Raw genomic sequence first — 18,150 nt, 5'->3', positions numbered from 1 at the left:
TTTCTTTCCTCCGTTCGTTCGCTTGTTTTTCCGTTCGTTCGTTTGTTTTTCCGTTCGTTCGTTTGTTTTTCCGTTCGTTCGTTTGTTTTTCCGTTCGTTCGTTTGTTTTTCCGTTCGTTCGTTTGTTTTTCCGTTCGTTCGTTTGTTTTTCCGTTCGTTCGTTTGTTTTTCCGTTCGTTCGTTTGTTTTTCCTTTCGTTCTTTCGTTCTTTCTTTCTTTCTTTCTTTCTTTTTTCTTTTTTTCATTTATGAAAAAAACTAACTATTTATTACTTTCCTTTTTTATAACATACCCCTCTATGCGTTATTGGAAGTGTTCTTTTTCTTTTTCTTCTACTTTTGCTTCGTCCCTATGTGCTTGCTCCTTAAATATTATATATGAAGGTCTCCTAAATTTAAAAGTGTAAAATAATTTTCTTAACAATTTTATGTTGTATTTAACCACGTTTATAAGTAAAATAATCGTATTTTCCAACATGAAGCTTCATTATTCACATATTATATATAAAATTTTAATTTTTCCAAGAAAAAAAATAAAAAAAAATTAAGCGCATCTACGTTTTATGTTTAGAACGTGAAAGGAAATTAATGTGAACTTGAGCATGGAAGTGCTAAATAAAAAAAAAAATAGAAAATGGAATGTTTTTATATTAATATAATGCACACAGCGTAAAAGCCCAATCCAAAGCTTCTTATAAGCATCAATGATGTTTTAAAGAATACAAACAAGGGTAAATACTTGTAGGTGCTATAATTTTCACGTACAGGCATACATATATATTTACATGTGTATGTGCAAAATAAAAGAAAATTAAAAAGAAAAAGTAAAATTGCCAGTATAGCATTTTCTTCCTTAATTATGCATTTATTGAAAAGCCATTTTTGTACATTACTATTATTATTATAGCTGAATACACATGAATATCAAAATATGTAACTATGTTCCTCTCAATTTCATACCTTGTTTAAAACAAGTTCTAACCTTTTTCCGTATTAAAAGATGTTCTAATGTACTTGTGACATTTCTCCATATATTTGTACTCTTGTTTTTTAAATGAAACTAATAAAAAAAAAAAAAAAAAAAAAAAAAAAAATACATGAACAAGGTAGCTTTCCTGTAATTAATAGTTCCTTTCTTTTTTTGTTCCCGTAGCATGTACATATATATATATATATGTGTATATATTTCTATACATATGTTCATGTGTATGTATGGGTGTATACTTATAACAGTTTCCTCATTTGGTTATGAAGAAGTTATCGAAATTCCCTTTAGGAATATTACCCTCCTTTAACTGTATCATGTTTTTCTTCTTTTTTTTTTTTTATTTTCTATTTACCAGAGCTACTTAAATATATGCATTTCCTCACATAAATGTATCAACAGTTGTATTTACATTTTATTATGTAAAATAATTTTATAGAGGTTACTATTATTACATATTTATTATTTTTTTATGACCTGTACAGGAGAAATAAAAGTGGCCAATAAGATTAAGGCAATTTTTCCTTAAAAATATGTACAGTCATAATTTTTTTTTTTTTTTTTTTTTTTTGTGTGTTTCTTAGTTTTCGAAATGTCTTCGTAATACTTGAATGTATTATTGCCACTTCAAGTTATTGTAAAGTGTGTACATTTTACAAAGTAACAGTAAGTCAAAAATACAACTTAAGAAAGCATTTGCATAATTGAAATATCGTACTTATATTTTTGTACAAACAATAATTTCTAAATGTTAATGATCGATTTATATAATTTATTTTTGTCCAATTAAGGATACTATCAATCAAGAAAGGAGTCGGTTCGGTGAGTTAAGCACTGCATCATCTTTTAAAGAAAAAAAACAAAAACAAATTATGCTCTGAAAAAATAAGTTTTTTAAAAAGGACTGACATAGTTTTATATAAAAATAAAAAAAGATGTTACAACAAAACCATGTTGAATTGAACTTTTTTTTTAGAGTATTTCTCATCAGGTATGTTACAAGCATATATTATGTGTAACGGTGAAAGATGTGTATAAAGGCCTTTCCTTAACATGTTTTTTTTTTTTTTTTTTTTTTTTTGTTTCAAAAAATTAATTGTTATTGCGCCTACATTAATAATTAAACAATTATAAGAATTCATAATGAGTAGTAAAAGAAAACATGGAATATCAAAAAGTGTTAAGAAAAAAATAAAATATTTTAATTTTTTAGTGGAATAAAAACATTCGCGATGATAAACTGTAACGAAATATGATATTATAAAAACGATTTTTGTTCGCAATAGTTATATAAGTACTGCAACAGAAAGGCAGTTATGAGTATATATATATATATATACAAGGAAAAATTAAATTAAACACACTGATAGCAAAATAAATGTTTTAAATTTTTATTATAACAAAGCCAGGAAAGGAGGGACGGGCTGAAAATAATGCGTTCCCGAGGACTCACACTTTAAAGAGAAAAACGCGGTCGTATTATACGCACATACGTACATACATTTACATGTATCTATTTATTGATTTATATCTATGTATTTCATTCGTAATAACTCGACTGAACAGAACTGCAGCTGCTCAAAATAGCTTCATGGGTCTACCCTAAAGGAATGGTTTTCGCCCTGTTCCAAAATTATTTTTTTTCTTTGTATTCTTTTCTGATAAAATAAGGAATTAAGCAAAAAAGACGTAAATCGCACACACCTTTAAGGAAAAAGTTTGAATAAATGAGAAAAAAAAAAAAAAAAAAAAAAAAATGAATTGAATTGTTACTTGCATATGAAATAAAACGAACATTTTTTCCATATAAAAATGATGAAACAGAAGAATTAAATAAAAGATTCCAAAAAAAATAAAAAAAAAATAAAATGTTCCATTAACTCAAAATGGCACTAAAAAATTGAAAGATAATATACATGGTAAAAAGAGAACAAGTCTGAACTCAAGAGTGCAAAAAATGAAATGAGGGAAAAGAAGATAAATGATTGTGCAACAGAAAGACACATACAATGTTTTTAATAAAAATAGGTGGGAGAACATCAAAAATAAAAAGAATAAGCAACAAGTATAATTAACATTAAGTGAAATTAAAATTATATAACCAAAAATGAAGAGGAAAAAATTTTTTAATTTAGGATGAAAAATAAGACGTTGCGGGGGAAAAGCTATTTGAAGATAAAAAAAAAAAATAAATAAAATAAAGCAAAATGAAGCAAAATAATAGGTTCAAGCATAATCCCCCATAAATAAGAAGCAGAAATGAAATGATTATGAAAACTAAAGGAAAAAAGATAAAGAATTTATTCTATTAAAAATGCTGACGAAAGATGGAAATGATGAATGAATTAATTACTAATATTGCAAATACCAGAAAAAAAAAAAAACATATATATATACAAATAAATATACAAATAAATATACAAATAAATATACAAATAAATATATAAATAAATATATAAATAAATAAATGTAAAAACAAATATATAAATAAACAGACAAATAGATAAACATATAAACGGGTAAACATATAAACAGGTATGTATATAAACAGGTAAGTATATAAACAGGTAAACATATAAACAGGTAAATACATAAACAGGTAAACACATAAACAGGTAAACACATAAACAGGTAAACACATAAACAGGTAAACACATAAACAGGTAAACATATAAACAGGTAAACATATAAACCTGATAAAGCAAAGAAAAACAAAATTTTAGGAGGAACAGTGTAAAAACAATGCTACAAAAATTATGTAGTTGAAATTACGAATTATAAAACTGCAATTGATGGCAGTGCAAATTTGAAGCAGGAGAAAAAAAATAATAAAAGAGGATGGAAAAGAGCAGTATGATATTAAATGTAAGTATAAACGTGAAAATAGTAAAACCGAATTAATAAAAAAAAAAACATATATATGTATAATATGTATATATAAAAGTGTATGTATATATATATTTATATATATATATATATGTATAATATGTATATATATATGTATAATATGTATATATATATGTATAATATGTATATATATATGTATAATATGTATATATAAAAATGTATGTATATATGGATGTATACATGGATGTATACATGGATATATAAATATTTTTTTAAATATTTGTATAAATATATGTATATATTTTTGAAATGTGGGTAAAATTTCAAGAAATAAAGGGAATAATATAGGATGCGAAAAATAAAGTAAAAAAGTGGAATGGGCTGCTAATTTGACAGAAAAAAAAAAAAAAAAAAAAGGGGGGAAACGGAACAGCGTTAAGAGAAGTGTAAGAGAGGGTAAGAACAAAACCAAAGGGGTCAAGTGAACAAAATTTAATCAAAATGAGTGGCATCAAAAAAGAAGATGATGAACAACAGCAGCAGCAGCCGAAGCAACAACAACGACATGAGGGGGTTCGAAAAGAAGAGGGTGGAATAAACAAGAAGGAGGTGAAGAATGTAGTATTTCCATCAGACATTAAATTAATATATGGAAGTTTATCAAAAGTAAAAAAAAAAAAATCCTGGAAAAAAATTGGAAATAAGTATACTACTTTATTTAACAAAAATATGTATAACGTTGTGATGTTATACTATGAATTATATTTTTATAATAATATTGATAATTTTGAAATTGATGTAAACTTTTACGAGATTTATAAGGATCTGATATGCTTAATAGACGAGCTCTTTAGTTTGCACAATGAGGACATAGAGAAGGATAAGAAGATGAATAGTCGTAGTCATAGTAGTAGTCGTAGCGGTAATAATAATACCAACGAAAGAATGGAGAAAGGAGTAGATGATGTCGTTCATACGTTGTGCGATGTTTTAGATTATAAATTTTTACAAGGGGATAGTAATACTCTATATTTAAATTTTAAAAAAATGAAAATGAAATATTATTCCGTAGAATTTGATATGAACTTTTCTTGTGGCTTTTACAAAAACGATGACAATATTTTGTTTGAAGGCCTGGACATATACGCAGATAATAGTGGCTGTAGAACAGTGGTAGGTACTGCGAAGGATACCCATGGGGGTACTGCAGCTGAAGCAAGAGATGATCATAAGAACATCAACAAAAGGGATGATAGTAAATTAAACAATGATAATGACGGTGATAGGAATAGTGCCCATACATGTGTCCGTACTAATGGTCTTAATTGTAGCTGTACTAGTGGCCTTAATAGTAGGAGATGCGGAAAAGACAATGACCATTTGTTATTATACAGTGGTGGACGGAAAAAGGGAGGAGTAAAAAGTTGCGAAGCCAAACAGTGGTACTATAAAAAGAAGGATGAATCAAAAAGAGAAGATTGTTGTGTGAGTGAAAAAAGTAAAGGAACGAATGTTTTCGAAGAAACAGGGAGAGTAAGATATAACATAAGTAATTATCATAACAACAGTGATGATAGGCTTTCTTTAGAACAAAAGAATTTTGAGATAATGAATGAACTGAGAACAGAAGAGACCATTTTTATAAATAATGAAGATTATATAAAGAAGGATAGAAAAATGTGTTATGACATTCTGTACAAAGAACAACCATATAAGGCTTTGTTGCTGAAAGATAGGCTTCATTTGAGTTCGTCTGATGAAATGGGCAGTAATGATAGAATGGGCAATAATGATAGAATGGACAGTAATGATAGAATGGACAGTAATGGTAAAATGGGCAATAATGATAGAATGGACAGTAATGGTAAAATGGGCAATAATGATAGAATGGACAGTAATGGTAAAATGGGCAATAATGATAGAATGGACAGTAATGGTAAAATGGGCAATAATGATAGAATGGACAATAATGGTAAAATGGGCAGTCTTGGTAAAATGGTCAATCATGGTAAAATGGAAAGTTATGGCAAAACGTGTAATCGTGATGATGAGAGATACAGAGGCTGGAAAAGAAGTGCTATAATAAGAACGACATCAGACTCTGCCATTAGCCGAATTGTCAATGCATACTGTTCAACAAATGATTTGGACTCTCCCAAGTCCGCCCATCTTGGCACCGTTGAGGTGAGTAAAAAAGTAGGAATGTTGAATTGTGACGTAGCAAATACAAAAAAAGAGAACCCAATGGTTGATAATTATTTTTCGGAGAAGGGGAAATCTATATGTATACCGAAGGAGATATTAAATATTACTTCATTGCTAAGTAGTGGTGGCTTATCAAGTTTTAATATAAAAGACATGAATAAAGTAAATTTTTTTTATGGTTATAATAATACTAAAAAAGATTTTTATAATTACTGTTATTCTTATCTAATTCGTATTCGTGATGGGTTTGATATAATACCCATGGAAGGTTTTAAGTTTAGAAGTATTATAATCGACGGGGCAAATGTTTGTGCCAGAGTAATAAATAATAGTACAATTTTGTCCAATTCATTTAGTTGTAATGACAATGCAACAGTAGTATATGACTGCTATTTGTTACAAGAAATATATTTATTTTTTAAAAAAAAAAATGCAGAAGATATTTTAATAGTCTTAAATTCTGTGACTCAAAAAGGGGATGAATTCTTTTTAGGAAATAAAAAGCTGTTCAATTATTCCTATCTTGAAAACTTAATAAAGTTAAATGTTGTACTAATAAGCAACGAGAAGTTTTACCACAGTCGTAAGGGGAACATCGTTCGCAGGAGGACCTACGACGATGTCCTCATTTTAGAGGTCGCGGCGCACAGAAGTAAGTGCATGAACAAAGTGGGAAAGATAAAAAAAAAAATTAAAAAAAAAATTGGAAAAATTGAAAGAGTAGAAAAAGAAGAAAAAGCAGAAAAAGCAGAAAAAGCAGAAAACTGAAAAAATAAAAAACTGGCAAAATTGTCAAAATTGGCAAAATTGTCAAAATTGGCAAAATTGTCAAAATTGAAAAAATTGAAAAAATAATAAAAGTAACGGTGCACACTTAGTACGTTTCTGGTGCAGAATATGCGAAACTTCATTTATATGCTGCAAAGTTGAGTAAATTTTTAAAAAATGGAGAGGAAAAAAAGCACACCTTCGGTCAGCAGCTTATTATGGCTGTTTGCCGCACTCAACGAACTTGCATTTCCCTGTTTGTCTACCCTCCAATTATTTTCCTCGCATTTTATGCATATCATATTTATGCGCTTCCAATATGCATGCTCCCTACTTTTACAACTCCTACATATTTTTTACCCTTTTCCATAGTTTCACTGCTTTTTTTTTTTTTTTTTTTTTTTTAACCCCACAGAAGGATGTGTTATATCAAACGACAATTTCAAGGACGTCGAAAAGCTCAAGTCGCACAAGGATATAAAAAATATTATATCATATTACGTTATAAAGCATAGTTATGACAAAAATAAAGGTTTCTGTTTGGATTTAACAAAAAAACCATTGAAATTTATTTTAAATTCTTTATTTCAAAAAATTACATAAATGATGTTCTATTTTTAAAAAATACTCCTTTTTTTGTGTAGTCAATTTGTTACACATAATTGCTAATATTTTTGTTATATTTTAAAATGGACTTATTGTACAAATGTGTGTTTTTTCTTTTTCTTTTTTCTTTTTCTTTTTTTTTTTCGTTTTTTTTTTCTTTTTTTCCCTTCCACTTATAGTCTTCCCTATCTGACTTACAAAAAATACAGGTAGTCATTCATGCATACTACTCTGTTAAGTCTTAAAGCGTGTGTGTCAGTCATATTTAAAGGGGGAAGAGTTGTTAACATATAGATATGGTTACATAGACATGCACCTATATATATACGCACATATACGTGCAATGCATATATACATAAACATATATACAGTTTTATGTAAGCACATGGGTATGCATAAATACAAAAGGTACACACCATTTATGAGCAAACAATTTTTCTTAATAAACTTCTTTAAAAATTTTAAGCTTTGATTTGATTTTTTTTATTTTATTTGATTTGATTTTTTTTATTTCATTTAATTTATTTTATTCGATTTGATTTTTTTTATTTTATTTAATCTATTTGATTTGATTTGATTTGATTTTTTTTATTTGATTTGATTTTTTTTATTTGATTTTATTTAATTTATTTGATTTGATTTGATTTTTTTTATTTGATTTGATTTAATTTTTTTTATATTTTCTGTTATTGTTACTAAAATGATTGCTACTGTTTTACTGATGGTGTTTTTTATTGGTGCAAAAAATATTAGAAGTCATTTTTTAATTCTCTCAATTTATCTAATATTTGTATTTCGTCATTTGTGTTAAATTTGTTGGTATATTGATGAGTCCTAAAGAATGGGTTTATTAAATTCTCCTTTTCAATTGTCGATGGAACTGAATGATTTTTATTTTTAATTTTTTCCTCAACCTCCTTCATTGTATTTATCATGTGTTCATTATCCTTCTCAATGCTCAAGGCAAACCTGTAATTTGGTGCATTTTGTATACAGCAGTGATAACACAAATGAACGATGTAAAACATATGCAATATATATATATATATATATATATATATATACATATGATAAATGTATACATATGTACACATCAGCTGAGTTTAAAAAATTTCCGAAGAGAAAGCCATCATTTTGTAAAAACAAAAACTGAACAACAAAAATGGAAATCAAACTTGTACGTACAGTGATGGCATTTTTGTTGCACCAATATTTCTAATGTCACAGGTTTTATTTTATTATTTTGTAATTTATTTTGTAATTTATTTTGTAATTTATTTTGTATTTATTTTGTAATTTATTTTGTATTTATTTTGTAATTTATTTTGTATTTATTTTGTATTTATTTTGTATTTATTTTGTAATTTATTAATTTATTTTTTTGCTTATTTTTTAATATTTTATTTATTTTTTTGCTTATTTTTTAATATTTTATTTATTTTTTTTAAATTCGTCATGTGTACCTTAAATTGTTCAGGGTGTACTCATGACCGCAATATATTAACGTTTCCTTTCTTAACGTTTTCACTTTTTCTATGTTCTTAAACATCTCTCTTGCACTACCTTCAAAGAACCGACCACACCCAGCTATAAATAATGTATCTCCAGTAAATAAAATAGGATCATAATTATAATCTTCGTTCTTGTTTTCATCAGTTCTATACACATAGTACATAATATGACCCCTGGTATGACATGGTGCGTGTATAGCTTTTATACATAAATCCCCTGAAAAAAAAGAAAAAAATGGTATATTTTCTTTTTTCCTTTTATTTCCTTTTTTTTTTTTTTTCCCCTTCCAGAAGTTGCATCCTTCATTGAGCAATCTTTACTTTGATGTGCTCCCAAAATGGTGTTATATCAGTTCGTATATTGTCTATTTACTCATCAGTTAATAATTTAAATGGGAATTTCTTTTCCTTTTTCTATTTTTTTTTTTTTTTTTTTTATAATTACCTAGACGGATAATTTGACTGTCGTAAACCTTTTCACTAACACCAGGCGTTGCTTCGTAGGCCGACCCAACGACTTTTATTTTTTTCCTTAGCTCCTTCATTCTTATATTCCCCCCTTTGATGAATGGGAAAAGATAATGTGATATACGCGCAAAGAGAAATAATATGTGAGCAGAAAAATACCAAAGTGAGGAAGGTATGAAATGGGCGATAATAAAGAATATCATAAATATGGGTAAAAATTAATAAATAATAAAAAGGAATGTTTTGTTTTTTAACATTTATCTATATATATCTATATATATCTATATATCTATATATATCTATATATATCTGTATATCTATATATATCTGTATATCATATATATATATATATATATATAGCTACATTTTGTGCATATACAAATATTCAGTTCACCCAGTTTTTCTATTTTACCTGAATGATCATAATGATGATGTGTGCATAAAACATATTCTAAGTCCACACCTAGATGTTCTATCTTCCTTAGAATCTGAAATGTGTAGGTGCAAAGAAGGGGAAAACAAAATTTTAGGAAAGGATGTAAAAAAATAAAAAAAAAATATTATATATTGAAAAGTAAAAATTACAAATTGAAAAGTAAAAATTACAAATTGAAAAGTAAAAATTACAAATTGAAAAGTAAAAATTATAAATTGAAAGGTAAAAATTAAAATATAAAAACTAAATATATGTTAGGAAGTTGTCCGCACTTTTTCTGGCTCTACGGGGTCAACGCATGCTGCCTTTTTCGTTTTTCTGCAGATATGAAAAATTAATGTTATTTACTTTTTTATGAACATAGGCACCCTCAGGTATGCGCGCATAGACTTATATATGTATATATATATATATATATACAGATAGATGGATACACCCATGCATACACAGATATAAATGTATATATTTATATATATATATACAGATAGATGGATACACCCATGCATACACAGATATAAATGTATATATATATATATATATATACAGATAGATGGATACACCCATGCATACACAGATATAAATGTATATATATATATATATATACAGATAGATGGATACACCCATGCATACACAGATATAAATGTATATATATATATATATATATATATAAATACGTGTATCCCTTTAGCAAGCGTTATATAAGTTTATCGTTTCCTTTTTTCTTATTATATTACTCATCAATTACTACGTATGCAAAGTTATCGTGTAACGAAGGTATAACAAGCACTTGTGCACTTGCCTGAAATCAAATAAAAAAAAAAAAAAAGTTATATAAAAAAGAGATAACTCAAGTTGTAGTTATCCACAACAGTACTATCAAGACATTTACAATCTATTAAAATTATTATTTGTCTCTTGATAGTTTTATTTCTCGTCTTTTTTCTATTCCAGTTTTATTATTATTGTAGATGGCTATGCGATTTTGTGTTTATTCCGCAAAGTGCAAAATTAAATGAAACGAAAAATACATGTAACAATGGATATGCATATATATACATATATAGGTATATATATATGTCCATGTATATCTTGTATATGTTTTTCAAAAATATGACTGTAAATGGAAAACACAAATTACTTAGTTTTTCTTATTCTGCAATCTTGATATTATGCATATAACAAAATTAGTGTGCTTTACATCTAACAAATGTATATTGTTACGGAAGTATATATATGTAAATATTTATATACATACATACATACAGACGTATTTGTATATATATGGCTACATCAGTATGTATACCTTCATGTTATCAAAGGTAAAAATAAAAAGGGCGGAAGTGGAAAACAAAGAAAAAAAAAAAAAAAATTGTAAATATAACACCTAAAAAGGAGTTGCTTTGTATTTATGTACCTGTTCTTTTAATTTTTTTTTAGAATTTTAAAAATTTACAATTCTATAATTTTAGCATTTAAAAAATAGTTTATTTATATATATAATAAAGCATGAAAAACCAAAATGAAAAAAAATAAAATAAAATAAAATAAGGAAAATACATTTCAATTAAACCTTTGTTATTTTACGAAAACAAATCTTAAATATTTATAAAAATGCATATTTAATTGTAGATTCAGGTATTATATACACGTATACTGAATGCGGATGTACTTATATCAACCCCATAGTGTATGAATCAATGTATCATACTACAATATTAAGTACAGTCGTATTAATAGTACATTCCTTTTATGAACTCTATTTACGGGTAAAAACGAAAAAAAAAAAAAAAAAAATTTCCCAAGAAAATACAAGAAATACAATTTGTTTTTATTATATAAAGTACATTCTTTTTAAGTACTTTTATTTATGTTTATGTTTATGTTTATGTTGATGTTTATGTTTATGTTTATGTTTATGTTGATGTTTATGTTGATGTTTATGTTTATGTTTATGTTTATGTTGATGTTTATGTTTATGTTGATGTTTATGTTTATGTTGATGTTTATATTTATATTTATTTCTATTTTTATTTTTATGTTTTTTATTTATTTTTTATTTATGATTATTATTTTTTTTTTATTAAAAATGTTTCATAAATTTTCCTCTTTTGGATGTTTGCTAATATGCATAATACATACATTGAAGGACTGCGCATGTCAGATATAAAGTTTCCTATATGACATATGTATATATGTTTATATATGAGGGTTTATGTATGTATGTATGTGTGTATGTACGTATATATATATGAGGTAGCAAAAGTTGTAGGAAAATTATGCTTTTAATATGCTATTATATATGCGCCTTACCCTGTACTATTTTGTTGTGTTCTCAAGATTACTACAGTGTATGCTTTTTATCATTGTGCTTATCTGTAGCTATGTTCATTTATTTTTATTCTTTAAGTTTGTAGCTCGTTTAGAGTTTTTTTTGGTTTTTCCATATTTCATCGAAGGAATATGCATATTAATGTATACATGTCTTCGTATTATTATGAACCCATATTATATATATATAATATAATTAGTTACAGTACAATAAAAATTAAAAGAATGAAAAGGTGTATTTATCCTACTGTTTGTTTAAAGCGGTAAATATATACTTACGTGTGAAACTTTGTCATGGTATATCAACGAGCTTAGGGATGAGCATATATGTACCAACTATATATATATATATATATATATATACATATACATATACATATATATATATATATACATATACATATGCTTACATTAAAAAAAAAAAAAGAGAATATATTTCGAATGTCTGTTCATGCTAACCAGTAAGCGACACGTTCTTTACTCGTTTGACGTAAAATGTGGGTATTTTTAAAAAATTTAAGAAAAAAAAAAAAAAAAAAATGAATAGAATAAAATAAAATAAATAAAAGGAATAATAGAAATAAAAGAAATATAACGAATAGCGGGAATAAAAGGAAAAAAAAAGGAAAAAAGTTGGGTGTGTATACATATTTAAAGGGGTTAAAACTTCTATTCCCTCGATACTCTTGAGGTGTAGGAGGCTTCACGTGACTACGTTTTTATATGTAAATATATGCATACCAATATGAACTTGTAAATGTGTAAATTTATTATAAAGTGTTCATAAATTTAAAAAAAATACTTCTTCGATTTACTTATCCTTTTTTTTTTTTTTTTCCAAACACTTTTATAAAATATCTCCCCTTACAATACTATTAAGCTTTTGTTGGTTTACCCACATCTTTATCATCTACTTCGCTTGGAAAATCCTCACTAATACCTATTTTTTTTGTTGTATAACCAATAAATGCAGACAATAAAACTAACAGGACCATGTTAATTAATGCGGTGCTGATAATTATACCTGTGTTAGATGATGTTTTTTTATTTAAGGTCTCTGATATATTTTTAATTTCACTTAAAGCTTTTTCAGTGTCCATAGGTGTTGTTGTGTCTGCATCTTTCTTAATAGCATTGTTTTCATTGCTACTTCCCATAGTGGTAATAGGTACTTTCCCTGTAGTTTGTTTGGTCTTATCAGTTGTATCTGATGCTTCTACAATTATATCGACTACAGTGTATAAAATGAAAATTATAAATATGGAGGATATAAATCTTTTGAAATTCATTTTGAAGTGACAGGGTATTTTAAATAGGTTATATGGGTATATATATATGTGTGTATAGGAATATCTGTGTGCGTGTACATATATATATATATAATATATATATATTTATATTTATATTTATATATTTATATTTATATATTTATATTTATATATTTATATTTATATATTTATATTTATATATTTATATTTATATATGTGTAATGAAATATTTTAATTTTTAGTGTACTAAATTGTAATATATTGAATAATCAGTGAAGAAACATAAGGAATGTTTCATAAAATAAAGAAATAATTATAAAAAATAAACAATTTTTTAAATATTTTCCCGAATGATATTGTTAAATTATATCAAATTACACATTAAATGACAGTGTGTATCGTCAATTATTAGTGTAGAGAGAAAAAAAAAAAAAAAAAAAAAAAAAAAGTTATTCAAATATATAATTCCAATTAACTAGCAAAATGAAATTTTAAAGAAAAAAAAAAAATGCAAAATCGAACATGCATTTATATATATGTATATATATATACACATATCACTAATTTGTGATATAGAACAGTAGGAAAGAGTTATATTATAATATCTTAAAACAGTAGTACTTCTAGTTTTCCATTTCCTATTTGCATTTTTTTTTTTTTTTTTTACCATGTCTAATAGCTGTTTCCCCGTTTCCGTAAAAAAAATATATATATATATATGTATATATATTATGTACATATTCATGTGTGTACATGTGTATATATGTGCATGTATTTATATACATACATTTTTTTTTTATGATGCGTATGTATTTTATACTTTTTATTTTTTTTTTTTACAAGTGTAGGTACGACATCACCAAAATAAAAATTATACACTCTATTTTTTTACTCATATGGTTTTTTATACGGACATTTATAGAAATTTTGTGTATATATACACATATGTTTGTATATATTTATATATACTATATATATGTGGGGGCTGATTTTCTTCTTTTATAATATCATTTCTCGTTCATAATAGAAAATGCGCAAAAGGGGCTTATTTTCTTATAAAAAAACGTCGCAAAGTTTTAAAATCATTTTTTTTGTTTTTTTGTTCTAAATTAACATAATTTTATACAATGCGCACATGTTTATATGTGTATGTATAGGAATTTATAAGTATGTTTAAGTATATGGGTGTACTGTATATATATGTGTGTACTGTATATATATGTGTGTACTGTATATATATGTGTGTACTGTATATATATGTGTGCACTGTATATATATGTTTGTACTGTATATATATGTGTGCACTGTATATATATGTGTGTACTGTATATATATGTGTGTACTGTATATACATGTATGTATGTCTATATTTACGAGTACACACGTAAAAGCTCACACATGAGCAAAGCACATTTCCTATGTTAAATTTTTTACGTACACTTTTCTCTTCTTACATCAATAAAAGTATCACAAAGAATATATTTCACATTATATAGTATTAATATAAAATATAATTAGATATTTTTTTTTTCTTCTGTTTTTTCGTATATTTATCCCAAATAAAATGGGAACTCATTAATTGAATAGATATACTTATATACTATAGTATGTGTCAGATTTTATTTAGAAACGAAAAAAACAAAAAAACAAAACACTTTTTTTACCCTCTGTACCCATATTTATATGTATAAAATATACTCATACTTATGTGAAACTTAATAGACAGCCATTATCGCACTATTTTGTATTTTCTAAAAACGCAGTTTTATTGTACATTTAAAAAGGTCTGCATTTTTTCTTCCTTGGAGAACTATATCTTTCTTTTATTTGTTAAAACTTAAACTTGACACACATTATGCTCAGGATATTAAACAGATTTAATTCATATCTATAAAATTTCACAGTATATTATCAGTGAGAACCTCCCCCCCTCTCTCAAAAAAGAAAAAAAAAAGAATTTGTTTAAATGGAAAGGTATTCAGTGTATTAACATGTAAAAACTGTTCAAGCTTAATTTATTACTAAACGATTGTTATTTCGAGGTTTTCATGTATGACCAACCGTATTATATTAAGCATACGCATTATTATACACCCTCGCATACATATATACATGCATACATATATATGTATATATACATTTATACATACATACATACGTACATATAAATATATATACATGTGTTATATTTCATGCCCCTTATATACTATAACATTTGAGCGTAACTTTTCATTTAATGACAGTTAAGCACAGAACTGCCTTTTGTATAGGCAATTTACGAGGAAATTTTCCTTTACTGTTTTTTCCTGAACAATTCAGGAAAATTTAAAAAAAAAAAAAAATTAACCTAGGCAAATAAAAAGTTCCACATTAGCGCTATTTTAATTGCTATGTATTAAAACTTACAGGGAAAGCATAAAATACAAGTGTAAAAAACATATAATAATATAAAATAAAGAAAAAAATTATATGTTCCCCATTTTCATATTTCTTATATAATTAGCAATGAAAAAGAACATGTATGCACTACCTATGGTGATCTTAATATTACACACAAAAAAAAAATAATAATAAATAAAATAAAATAACACAAAGAATTTCTATTGAACCATTTTAAAACACCTCTCATTATGATACAGTGCTTATTTATTTATACCCTTATATTTGTTATATCTTTTCCTTTTTTCTTTTCATCAAGTAAAAGTCTGTAGTTCTGCTTGTTTTCCATCTTATTCGTTGTCTTTTTCTTTTTCTTTTTTTTCTTCTATAAACTTAATTTTTTCTGTCACACAAATTTGTGTTACACGAATGTATAGCTATTTTTAGGGGAAAAGGGGAATAGTACATTTTATTTTGTAAAACATACATCTCAATAATAAAAGGGTATAAGGGTAAGCCTTTGTATTAGCTTTTTCCGTTTTTCCATTTTTCCGTTTTTCCATTTTTCCGTTTTTCCATTTTTCCGTTTTTCCATTTTTCCGTTTTTCCTTTTTTCCGTTTTTCCTTTTTTTTGTATGTGGGAATAACCAATCAACATATCCATATAAACTTAAGCGTGAAAATTACTCAACATAAAAAATGATACATACATACGTACATGCATACATATATAAATATATATGTTTATCTACGTGTGAATGTATTTGCACACAATTACCAATATATATAAGTTTTTAACAAAAAATACTAAACGGTCAAACAAAAATAACGGCACATAAGTCGCTTTTAAATTTGGCCTAAGAAAATTTCGACGCTCAGAAAATGAGTACAGAACAAGGGATGTAAAAGGATTGTAGTTTTATGTTCATATGTACATACCTCTACGTATATATATATATATATATAGGTACTAGTAAAGGCTAATGGGTAACTGCTCTTGAGCATTCATATACATATAAATGAGCACATATATGGCATATTGATAGAATATACCATTCGCTTAAATTGAAAAATGCAGCATAAAAATGAAATGTATCAATGGAGCATCAAAATAATTTAATCATGAAAATAAAAGTACAAGAACGTACAAATATCAATAGTGTTCGAAATTTTTTTCAAAAAGGAAAAAAAGGCTGAAACAAAGATATAATAAAATAAGAACTGCATGAATGTATAATATTTGATTATCAGTAAAGCTCAAAGATTGCTACTAATTAAAATGGTTTTTCACTTATACTTTAGTGTATTAATAATAAGTACATATAAATATCCATACACATGTCACAATGAAAAAAAAAAAAGAAAAAAGAAATACGCATTTATAATTAAATGCAGAACTAAAAAATAATTACATATTTCAGGAATACACTTAGTTTTTTTATGTAGTTTTATTTTGTTATATTTTGTTATATTTTGTTTCATTATGTTTCATTTTGTTATATTTTTTTACATTTTTTTATATTTTATTTTATATTTTTTTATAATTTATTTTATTTTACATTTTTTTATATTTTTTTATATCTTATTTTATATTTTTTTATAATTTATTTTATTTTACATTTTTTTATATTTTTTTATATCTTATTTTATATTTTCATTTAAATTTTTTTTTTTTTTTCCCTTTTAAAGCATTATTTTTTTTTATATTTTTTTTTTTTCATTATCCTTTTCTTAATTTATTCTTTAAACTATTTTTGGAGAAATATATATTTAAAAGGGGGAAAGTAATTGTGTTTATCTACAATAATTACATTTAATTATTTAATATATGTGTATATGGAGAATAGTACATAATTTTTTTTTTTTCTTTTTTAATTTTTATTATAATAGATTATTCCCTATGTTAAATCCTTTTTATTTGTGTTTAACGCAGTTCTATTTCTTTTATGTAAATCCCTTGATATGTACTAATGCAAGGATAATTATAAATTTGCATTTACAATAATACATCTCATGAGGGGACATACACATACTGAAAATAAATGAATATATATATATATATATAATAGCTATAACTTTACAGCTCACAGTAATACATACATAAGTAAGCATAAACATATATATATATACATATGTATACATATATATATGTATACGTATGTTATAATTTTATGCATCTGATACTTTAGTTGTGTGTTATTGCAAGTTATGAGGGTAATTTTATTTACATATACATATATATATACATATACATATACTTACCCGCTCACCTATTTACACTTATACATGTACCCATATATATATATACATACGTATATGTCATAGTTATTTTAATTTTGAAATAAAAAAT

General features: G+C 25.5%; 3 protein-coding genes across 3 annotated transcripts; 1 reads left to right on the top strand and 2 right to left on the bottom strand.

The window, feature by feature from the left end:
- Positions 1-4,332: 4,332 nt before the first annotated feature.
- Positions 4,333-7,407, top strand: PmUG01_03016500 (conserved Plasmodium protein, unknown function; the record flags this gene model as incomplete). The annotated part of the gene is made up of 2 exons (XM_029008792.1): positions 4,333-6,688; positions 7,220-7,407. The coding sequence occupies 2 exons, from the start codon at positions 4,333-4,335 to the stop codon at positions 7,405-7,407; spliced, it is 2,544 nt and encodes an 847-aa protein (XP_028859384.1).
- A 752-nt stretch (positions 7,408-8,159) lies between these two features.
- Positions 8,160-11,134, bottom strand: PmUG01_03016400 (cytosolic glyoxalase II, putative; the record flags this gene model as incomplete). The annotated part of the gene is made up of 7 exons (XM_029008791.1): positions 8,160-8,379; positions 8,874-9,138; positions 9,367-9,480; positions 9,802-9,877; positions 10,098-10,143; positions 10,560-10,624; positions 11,129-11,134. 7 exons carry the CDS (start codon positions 11,132-11,134, stop codon positions 8,160-8,162), a joined length of 792 nt encoding a protein of 263 aa, XP_028859383.1.
- Positions 11,135-13,028: 1,894 nt separating this feature from the next.
- On the bottom strand, positions 13,029-13,442 carry PmUG01_03016300 (sexual stage antigen s16, putative; the record flags this gene model as incomplete). The annotated part of the gene is made up of 1 exon (XM_029008790.1): positions 13,029-13,442. One exon carries the CDS (start codon positions 13,440-13,442, stop codon positions 13,029-13,031), a length of 414 nt encoding a protein of 137 aa, XP_028859382.1.
- Between the last annotated feature and the right edge of the window lie 4,708 nt (positions 13,443-18,150).

This window comes from Plasmodium malariae, assembly GCF_900090045.1.
Source record: "Plasmodium malariae genome assembly, chromosome: 3".
NCBI lineage: Eukaryota > Apicomplexa > Aconoidasida > Haemosporida > Plasmodiidae > Plasmodium > Plasmodium malariae.
The sequence above is the reverse complement of the archived record's forward strand: the minus strand, read 5'-3'. Positions and strand labels throughout refer to the sequence as shown.